At 41.7% G+C, this 10745-nt stretch overlaps 1 protein-coding gene across 2 annotated transcripts; it reads right to left on the reverse strand.

Annotated features, from left to right (window-relative positions):
* Positions 1–524: 524 nt before the first annotated feature.
* Positions 525–8956, reverse strand: LOC139373184 (NEDD4 family-interacting protein 2-like). Of its 2 annotated transcripts, none has more exons than XM_071113358.1 (8): positions 8674–8956; positions 4860–5040; positions 4449–4582; positions 3977–4064; positions 3405–3529; positions 2339–2405; positions 1995–2099; positions 525–1753 (listed from the first exon to the last, which is right to left on the reverse strand). In XM_071113358.1, exons 1-7 carry the CDS (start codon positions 8701–8703, stop codon positions 1996–1998), a joined length of 729 nt encoding a protein of 242 aa, XP_070969459.1. In that variant the 5' UTR covers positions 8704–8956; the 3' UTR covers positions 525–1753; position 1995. The 2 variants fall into 2 exon arrangements, with proteins under 2 accessions (XP_070969459.1, XP_070969458.1); XM_071113357.1 differs by having other exon boundaries at positions 4449–4585.
* Positions 8957–10745: the final 1789 nt, after the last annotated feature.

Genomic DNA, 10745 nt, shown 5'->3' on the forward strand with positions numbered 1-10745 from the left:
GTGAGGTAAATGTGCGCCATCTAACGAAACCAACAACCAAACTATAAACTGAGGGTTTAGAGAGAATCAGTGTCGTGGGTTGTCTCTCAATTCCTCTCAAAAGACCACTGGAGGAAGAGGTTGGAGAGAGGGACCTTGTATCCGGTCCACCAATGCGCTTCGAGAGCAATTTTATTTATTTTTTTTATTTTACCTTTATTTAACCAGGCAAGTCAGTTAAGAACAAATTCTTATTTTCAATGACGGCCTGGGAACAGTGGGTTAACTGCCTGTTCAGGGGCAGAACGACAGATTTGTACCTTGTCAGCTCGGGGGTTTGAACTTGCAACCTTCCGGTTACTAGTCCAACGCTCTAACCACTAGGCTACCCTGAGGAAACAGGAACGGAGGAAGCAAGGACTTAACAGCTAGGAGCGTTTTCAGACACAGCCCTAAATAAGAGAGGCTATTCAACATCCTCCAGGGCTCACAATAGCACGATTAGGCCTACTCGACATCAAATAAATTCTAACATGAGGCAGTCAAAGGGTGCATTTGGAACTTTATTGGCATTTTGAAATACTTCAGGTTAAAGGGTTAACAAGCACGCATCATCATCATCTCTGGAGTACCAGAGCATGTTCCAAGAATCATTTCTGTCAAAACTCGTTTGGCTGTTTCACAAACATACAATTATAATATTAATAACGTCGCTTTAGCTGAATACTATTATAACCAACTCGGCCAGACTAATCATGCATTTAAGTTAAGTTTTTTTTGTTGATATTGCTGATGAGGCTTCTGTGTAACAGAAACAAAATGAGAAAGGCATCATTCGAGCATTAAAGAAAACACGACAAGTTTAAATGTCACAATCCAGGCTAATTGCAATAATCAACTCAATGAAAATGTAATTCTTTAAAATAAAAAAAGTGCAAAAAGGCAGATATCCTTTTTTGGGATAAACACAAATTCCAGTTCAAAATGGATTGACAAAGAGATCAGTCTACGCACTACGACAAGTAAGCAATGCACAACTGAAGAGGTTCTTGAAAAGTGCAAATATAATAAATTGGCATAAGCTGTGATACAGTTCAATCCTTTCACGATAAAAGTCATGAGTTTCATCAAATAACATGTTTATAACAAAGACAATTAAATATGGGGATTAATATCATGGGATAAAATACAAATTGATACTCCAATAGAACTCCAAAAGTTACAAAAATAATAATAAGACTAACCGTTTCATCATCATTAGCAGACATCCAGTTCAGGAAAGGACACAATTGCATAAGACCTCTTGGCTGTATTACAGTCCTCTTTCATGTTCTTGTGTGTACTTTTCAATAAACATCCACAACATGTAGACCCAGCTACTACACTGGACTATTCTACCCCATGTTAAGGTGTATTCAATGTACAAGACTTGGGATATTAAGCAGGATGGGACCATAACAGGAGTTAGATCAGGAAGGCAATTGAAATCTAAAGAGCCAAACAAAGCCAATGGAAATATACATTTTTTTTTTAAAAAACACAGGGTATATTTAGCTGGGTTAATCTGTATTGTACGGACTTTCTGAAAGAGATGAGTCAGCTGTTTTTGCTTTTAATGAAAGACGGCGGACTTTCGCAGCGGTAATGACGCACTGGTTTTTTTCTTCCTCGCGTCTTTTCACGGTTATATATTTTTTTTGTCCTGGTCATTCGAGAAGAGGGTCGCAAATCCTCAGGGAATTTCACATTAAGGAGGAATGTTTGGTGCAACAACCTGGAGCAGAGGAAGTGGGGGGAAAAAATATGAAAAGGTTACCGTTGTAGAATTCGCAGACTACGGGTAGCGGATGTTACAACGTCGCCATTTAGATAAAGACAAATTGGTAACAACAATAGATAGTGTTATTTCATAAACAATAACTTAATTTTTCCTTTATATGAATGTCAAGGTCTCTAGGATATTATCTACTACACATGTTAGTATGCGGTGACTGTGTCCTAAGGTGTTCATATACCTCAGTACAGGAAGAAAAAGCGTGTTCTGTGCGAGGCAGCCATGCTTTCAGACATGTTGCGCACTTTCAGGTAGTTCACGAACCCTCTGAAGAAAAGCAGCAGACCTGAGGAAGGGATTCGAAATCATTAGTAAAAAAAATTAAAATAAAATAAAAACACTTCACCACTATTCATCCAAGGTCAAGGAATTCACTTTATTGTGGGCAGATTAGTAGTACATCATTTCAGCCACCAGATGGCATTGGTGTATAACATTCTAAGTGGATACATTAGTACAGCTTAATTCCTCAGCAATTGGCCAGTTGAAGAATGCAGCATTTGCTATACAGATCTGTAAACTTACCGAGGACCAGGAAAATCCACCAGAGCCAGTACTGCCCATTGAAGTATCCAGTAAAGTAGTCCGAGAACTGTGGGAAAGTGGAATGTACAGGAAACGGACATTCAACATTTCCTACCACAGGACAATACTTTTGAATGACAGTTCCTGTAAACACATACAGATGATCAGAATCACGATGGAAGAAATATTTCCTTGAGCTAGGATTAGACTTCCTCAAGCCTCAATTCCTCGAATGTTGGGTGTCCTAATTGAGACCATGGGCCGGTTTCAAAGACAAAAAATAAATAAAAAAATTCCCGGATACCAGGCCTTTGATTTGGCACTGCTCGGATAAAGGCCTAAACTACTGTATAACCTAGTATTGCACAACATCCAGTGGCAGGAGCTGTGTGCACCAGAGCAATGATGAAAGCCCGGGGTTAATAACTACATCCACCAGTGTGTTGCTTCTTCATGTGGAAATTCTACAGGGCTTTGATTGATGCCCGGAGCACAGAGAGCACACTGGGCTTGTGCTCTTAAGGGTGTCCTCCTCACATCTAGGGCTAACAAGCCTTAGCAAGCATCTGCTTCCTGCTGCACAAGCCATGACTGGGATATGCAGTGATGTACTGGACATAATTGAAATTCATTTTGTAACATTCAATTCATTATAACACGCTAGTCAAGTGAAGCATTTCACGTTTTTTTGTAAAAAAAATAAAAATAAACATTTGAGTAATTTAGCAGATGCTCTTATCCAGAGCGACTTACAAGAGCAATTAGGGTTAAGTGCCTTGTTCAAGGGCACATTGGCAGATTGTTTTCCTAGTCGGCTCGGGGATTCAAATCAGCAACCTTTTGGTTACTGGCCCAATGCTCTTAACTGCTAGGCTACCTATTAAGCAGGATAATGCTAGCCAGTTAATTTACAGTAAACCATTTGTAACATTGATGTTTGAAGTAGACGCTCTTTGTATGGGCTGCTTTTAAAGTAATGGCCTATATATCCTGTCCCTTAATAGAAAATCAACTAAGTTATTTTAGATGCATTGATTAGGCCCCTTTAAGCCAATACTGCACTTACCCTGACGATGAGAATCCACTTGATGAGAGAGAGGCCAAAGCCGCAGATGGCCCCGTATCGGCCAGCGATGGTGTTGGTCAGGCAGAATGACAGGCAGAACCCAATCCAATTGAACAGGAAGGCCACTGTTTGGAGACAGAAGAAAGCATGCAGTTACAAGCACAGACCGACAGACACCACTCTCAAGGTTGACTGACATTTGTTGAGGGAGTCACTGTTCAGTATATTACAAATTGAATGTCCTTCTATACATACTTAAAAAATACATTCTGAGGCCATATGAATGTAGCCAGAGAATAGCTAAGCTGACTTACTTTGACCTTTCCCACCTCCATTCCTACTGGAGGAAGAGATCATGTTGTCTTCAATGAGTCTGACTGTTGCCACCTTGTGGTGAATCCATAGAAGACACCTTCAACTGCTTACTGACATTTTCATCCAAAGCAAACTTTTGTTATGTTCCCCTGCTCAGACTGAAATGGGCCAGTCCACTCAGTGAAAGAGGCTATTTGGCTTGTCAACTCACTGAAGATTGGGGGGGGGTTACGTGCACAAACAACAGATCCACTCACTGAAAAAGGCCAGCATGAAAATGCCGTCGTTCCCCACCCTCAGCTGGTCGACGTCGCTGAAGTCATCCCTTGGAGGGAAGTCATCCTCCTGTTTAAGCAAAAGAAGACAGGAAAACAACTCATCCACCTCTTCTGCAGAAATGTAGCAATAGCTCGGTCATCCCAATGAATAAGGAGATGAGCAGTATAGTACTGTTGCGTGTCGACATTTCCTTCTCTTTTGGCGTTGAGAAAGCAGAAACACAGTTCAATGGGTATTTGTACTAAACCTACATAAAATAGAGCTAACATACTGTAAATACCGTTGTAGCTATGTTTTGGTCCTGAAATATGTTGTTATGCTGTGTAGTTAACAACAGCAGCATTGAAGTTCCTTACAGCATTCCAGCTGAATAATCCTGTTTTCATGGGTAAACATCCCATACTTAAACACGTACGTGTGTGTGTGTGTGTGTGTGTGTGTGTGTCCTACCCCTGGTATCACCTCCACAGCAGAGAGTACCATTGCTGCCGCTTTGGCTTTCTCTGCCTCATCGTAGGTGGGAAGAGAGGTGGCCACGCTGTATGGGGGCGGCACGGGGAAATCACTTGGGTAACAACTGCTCTCTACTGGGGGACCACAGGGAAGAGACATGGCCAATTAACACAGTTCACAAGGTGAAGATGAAGTTCGGAAATCAATTCAATCAAATAAGGAAATCACATCGGCTTAATTCCAGGAGCCGTGTGAACTATCGGCCTATACTTAGGGCAACTGGCTGGTTCCAGCATGTTTGCAAGAGAATGAGATGGAGAAAGGGGCAGAAGCAAAGACATAAGCTAAACTGAAGAGTAGGGATAAAAAAATTCTAACAGACAGTATATGGAGTCTTTGGTTCTGTACCAGGCATGGAAGAGGTGTCTCCCAGGGCGATGCTGGCATATGGGGGAGGTGGGGCCTCTGCATCCCCCTCCAGGGCTACTGGGACTGGGCAGGCCTGGGAGGACGAGCTGGCCTGGGCCGAGGTGCACGGCTGCTGGGCGCTGGTGGAGGGCTCACAGGAGTCGTCTTCATCATTCTCAAACTAAGAGAGAAGGGGGGGTGGGGGGGGGTATAGAGAAGGAGTTAATTAAGTGTCACTTCAATAAAACCCATGTCACAAGTTCACAACACAGACTGTCAAAGGTGAGGAAGGAGAGGGAAGCCCTGTAAACTGAGACGCTTCGAGAGATGTGGTCATGGCCCAACACTGAAAGATCATCTGGTGTTTTGTAATAAACTAAGTAGGCAACATTTGATTCCAGTGCTAAGGGCACTGAAGACATCCAAAACAACATGTGATCTAGGCTAATTTCCAGCATAGCATCCAGTTGGAAGAAGACAACATGGTCATGGGAAACAGAAGGGTGCAAGTAAGATTCTAGAGAAGACAACACAGCCTTATATTTGGCCAATGACAAATGATGTAGTCTAAGCGGATGCATAGCCTAGGCCTTGATCAGTGTGGCAGCAGTGCCAAATGTGGCTTTAGTCTTGCAGCTCACTTGAGGCTGTGGCTTTTGCACAGGTCAACAGACCAGAGTTTAACTTGTGGCTTAGCTGTAGATGAAGTTTGGCATCATGTCCAGCAGTGCTCTACACACTGCGGGGTCAATGTGCAAAGCCAGGAGAATGAGTGAGTGCGAAGCTATCCGGTGTCAAGGACACCAGTTATGTAAGAGCTGTAAGAACTGCATAATTGGCCGGGGGTGATTTAGTTATTTCACCATCAGCACACCAAGGCCTAAACAAGAACTCTTGAGGTCATCTCAGTATAATACAACAACAAAAAACAAGTCCAAATAGATAGGTTAGGCCTACATGTTTAATAAAGACCTGTTCAGAATGAGTGTACACAAATAACAAGGATGGCTGGGGAGAGTAGATTGTAAAAACAGCCTGTATGATGCATCTAAATACAGGTTGCCCTCAAAACTGAAAACCTGACAGAAAGATGACACATTGGAGGCAAAACCACAGTTGCCTAGCGACTGAGGAAAGTGCAGAGGCAGGATCAAAATAGCATGGCTGTGGCTGAAAAAGTTCTGCACATCAAGAAGCAAAAAAGGAAAGGCATACCATGGTATGTCTGATGTCAGCAAGCATTCCAGCATAGTGCAGCAGTGGGCATTTGGACTTTTAAGGCCAGTAGGCCACATTATTCAATGGCTTACAACTGCCTAATTAACTTATCCCATATCAAAATCAGTCAGTCTATGGAAGTAATTAATGCTAACCTAAATACACATGGCACGATAACGACTATGAAAGTTAAAGTTTCCTGCTTTAGAGAGTATGGGGTCGATACAGGACTAAACCAGAAGTGACCCTAGCCTTGTATACACAGCATTCACATTGACGACTAGACAGCCAAGCAATAGCCAACCTCCAGCAGCATAGCTAAAGCTGGTGCTAGAGGCCAAGTGCAGGACATGACAGCGCGTCACACAGCACGACCCAAACAAGTATTTACACACATGTAAGTCATTTTTCACTCGGCACAAAAAGTGGATTTCTGAATATTTCCTTGTTACCGGAGTTCCATCTGAAACCGGAAAAAGGAGTTTATAAGACACCGGTGCCTACCAAATTGAGAATTAAGGAAGTATCGCCAAATAAAATGGTAGGTTGAACAATGTTCCCCTATCCATTGCCCATCCAACGCTAGAACACCAGCGTTTCCTCTATACTCATTTAGAAGCGGTGTGCCGCCACTTCTAAATGACAACCTCCACTCCATTTAAAAAAATAATATATACACACTGAACAAAAAGATAAAACGCAACAATTTCACTGATTTTACTGAGTTACAGTTCATATGAGGAAATCAGTCATTTGAAAGAAATTCAATAGGCCCTAATCTATGGATTTCACATGACTGGGAGTACAGATATGCTATCCTGTCACAGATACCTTTAATAAAACTTGACCTCGCAATGGGCCTCAGGATCCAGTCCCGGTATTTTTTACCTTTTAAATTGCCACCGATAAAATAAAATTGTGTTTATTGTCTGTAGCTTCTGCCTGCCTGCTCATACCATGACCCCACCGCTACCATGGGGCTCTCTGTTCACAACGTTGACATTAGCAAACCGCTCACCCACACAACACCATACATGATCTGCGGTTGTGAGGCCGGTTGGAAGCACTGACAAATTCTCTAAAACGACATTGGTGGCGGCTTTTGGTACGGCAGGGTAGCCTAGTGGTTAGAGAGTTGGACTAGGAACCGAAGGTTGCAAGTTCAAACCCCCGAGCTGACACGGTACTAATCTGTCGTTCTGCCCCTGAACAGGCAGTTAACCCACTGTTCCTAGGCCGTCGTTGAAAATAAGAATTTGTTCTTAACTGACTTGCCTGGTAAAAAATTAAATTAAAAGAGAAATGAACATTCAATTCTCTGGTGGACATTCCTGCAGTCAGCATGCCAATTGAACAAAACTTCAGACATTGTGGCATTATGTTGTGACACAAAACTGCATATGTTTTCAGTGTCAACTTAAATGACTAAGACCAGAAATAATCTATGTAGATAACATAATGGAGCTATATATTTTTTAACAAGATAATCTTTGAGAACTAACAAATAACCTAAATAAAAACTAGAAAGGGGAAATAAAAATAAAACAAATGACATGGCATGTTATGTTTGAGTCGCTCAGACAGCACATGAACACAGAATAAGCCATGGCAAAAATGTGTAGAATTGTAGAAAATTGGTCAAATGTATAGAAATGCAGGAAATAAGCTTTAAAACTATTAAATGTTCTATCCACTCCGTGGTTAATTGTGTAGAATTGCTAGAAATTAGATTTAAAACAGCAACAGTATGGCGCAAGAAGAGGGCCTCTAAAATGTTTGGCCCCAAACCCCACAACTTTGTCACTGCTGCTGAAATAAATCCTAACGGAAACGCTGAATCCTGTATGGAAGATATATCATACAGGGATATGTCTAGAGCTAATAACTACCTAGAAAACTGGATTGAACAATAACCTAACATTTGAGGACGGGATAGCCAACCGCCTTGTTTTTGTGACCATTATTGTATAACTAGGAATAGCATCTTTGCGCGGGGAGGGTATATTTTTCTCATGGAAAGCCACATACTTGAGCACTACAGATATTTTGTTTGTGGGTCCATGGGCCACATACTCTGTATTTATTTTACCTTTATTTATGATGGGATCATGTATTAGACACGTGTTACAGGCCTACGGTGTGGCTTTTGGGGGGGGCTAAACACACTTGAGCAAGGTAGATTTGGTAGTTACCACAAATGGCTGTATATAATTTAACTCTAGCCTGTGTTAGCTTACCTGGCTCTGGCTGACATACAGCTAAATAACGTTCGCTAGCTAGCCGAGTTAGTTATCCGTTCAGAAAACCAATACAAGCGGAGTTAACTAAGAGCTGTCATTTGGATGGCTAACACTGAACTCAAATTGAATTGGAACTTGCTAGCTTAGCTAACGTTTAAGTTAGCTAGCTATTGTACTGTTGATCTGCTGCTGAATAATGCGGAAGTGACAGGCACGAGGAACATCAGTTTGATTACAAGCCGTTAACTTAAACATTTCTAGTCTAGTTTGACACAAAGTAATGTCGTAAATCGTTTGTATCGTTTATAATAGTTGGAGTTCCCAAACAGATGACAATGTCGATTGTTTTGTCTCACCACTTGGTATCGGCTCGCTGCCTGGTCCATCTTGACGTTAGACTCCGCTGGCGGAGCTGGCCAGCAAGCGAAAAGTCGAAAATCTTGTATTTAGCTATTTCGTCACTTAATTTAACTTTTTAATGGACCGCATTCAGGTGAAGTATATTAAATATACACGTACAAAAAAAACGTAAATTTACGCTTCAACTGAAGCAAAACTCCTTTTCATAGGAAACGTCGAGTGAGTGGAAACACAGAGGGCTCTTTGACTTGTGACGCAATGCCTCCGAATTCCAAATCTACTCCTACCCACTATACTTCCCTCATCCCTGAAGAGCTGAAAGATATTGGATGAATGTAAACAATAGTGAAATATAACATATCGTCTTATTCTTAATACCTATCAAATATCATAAATCTAACGTTAGACAAGACAGTGTATAGGCTAGGAAATAGGTGCTAGTGGTCGAATTGGAATTGGGTTTTCTACTCTACCGGGGACTATAACATATTTGACCACTAGGTGGTTCAATAGTTATTCAGAGACAGGCGAAGAAGGACGATCAGAAGCCTGCAGTACACACTCACTGTTCGCTATAATCCCACCGTAGATGTCAGAAAGACAGTTAATTCCCCATTTTGGGTTGTGGGACTCTGCATTTGGACAGGTAGGCCTACTTGGCAGTACTCTTGGTTTATAGTCTAGCAGGACTCATTGGATGGGCTGCTGTAACTGGAAACCAGGGTTCCCCAAATGGCGGCCCGCGGACCAAATTTGGACTGCGGCTGGTTTTATTTGGCACCCCAAGTATTCTGAGCCACACTTGTAAAATTATTTTTATATTTACAATTTTCATTGCTAGACATAAAAGACTAAAAGCACCAGGAAATCATCTTCAATTGATTGTTCCAAGGTATCCCTACATGGCCCATTGACCATCCTGTTAAGAAAAAATTGACCTGAGGCTGAATCTAGTTGATGATCCCTGCTGTAAGCACTGGTAAGGAGAGACCTTGTTAGAAAACATTGGGGGAGATTAGGAATGTATAAGGCCCTGATTTCATAGAGAATACATTAGGCCCCTTTGGCTCCTACCACCATGGAGTGAGAGTTCCAAAACAAACCCAGAGGACCCAATCAACTTCTAATTTCCTTCTATTTTCTTTCCCTGCAAGTGCTTGTTAGTGAAATGTGTGTTTGGCCATTAAATGAGAAAGGGAGAGAGAGAAGGAGGGAGAGCTTTCATTTGCACGGCTGTTTCTGTCTTTCATTCAACTAAGACAGAATAAAAATTATATGCAATGCAGGCTCTGCAAGACATGGTCTATCTAGGCTCACGGGTACTACAAACACAATGGGAGAAACTGAGCAGGAGATTATAGCTATTCAATCAGACCAAATAGAGAAGAGAACATTTAGAAACAACACAACAAATATAAGAGCAACATTTCCAGTTTCTGTTAAATTTGGAACTGTTGGATAGTTGTCACATATCAAAAGTAAATAAATTGCTTCATGACCGCAACAAGTGTGTAAATTTGAGAGGAATTGATTCTTACTTTTACTTGCAGTATTCATGCATGACCACAGGGAGTCGCCATAATCATACCAATTAGTAAAGGTGTCCTTGTCTGAAAATGTATGTAAAACATTGACTACATGCAACAGGGGTGACCAACCCTGTCCTATACAACTATAGAGTGAGCAGGTTTTTATTCCAGCCCAGTTTTGTCTCACCTGATTATAAGAGAACTGTGTGCATATAAATCATCTAGGGAAAGAGGGGATTGGGGGTCAGAAGACCCATGGGATTTTATAGGCACCTGAGACCATCTGAGGAGGGCACTCACACAAACATGCTGAGGCACAGACGCAAACATGCAACAGCTGAATACCTTCACCGATGAACATCTCTAGGATGCATTCATAGCTGCCCTTTTATATAAGAAGTACAACATGGTTGAGATGAGTGCACAATTATCCAGATACATGAACATATTAAGATGTTCCATAACCCGTCATTACAACAGAGTGCTCTGCCCAGAGGCCCTATGACCTGTGGGTCACAGGCAGGTTGTCAGCAGAGCTG

This window comes from Oncorhynchus clarkii, chromosome 18, assembly GCF_045791955.1.
Source record: "Oncorhynchus clarkii lewisi isolate Uvic-CL-2024 chromosome 18, UVic_Ocla_1.0, whole genome shotgun sequence".
NCBI classification, from domain to species: domain Eukaryota; kingdom Metazoa; phylum Chordata; class Actinopteri; order Salmoniformes; family Salmonidae; genus Oncorhynchus; species Oncorhynchus clarkii.

Bases quoted from the DNA above. Each gene is read 5' to 3' on its own strand.
- LOC139373184 (XM_071113357.1), bottom strand. From the start codon at position 8,703: ATGGACCAGGCAGCGAGCCGATACCAAGTG. The intron at 3,530-3,976 runs GTGAGTGGATCT...GTCTCCAAACAG, and splicing joins TTTCATGCTGGCCTTTTTCA to TGGCCTTCCTGTTCAATTGG. The intron at 2,406-3,404 runs GTAAGTGCAGTA...ACTTTCCCACAG, and splicing joins AGTGGATTCTCATCGTCAGG to TTCTCGGACTACTTTACTGG.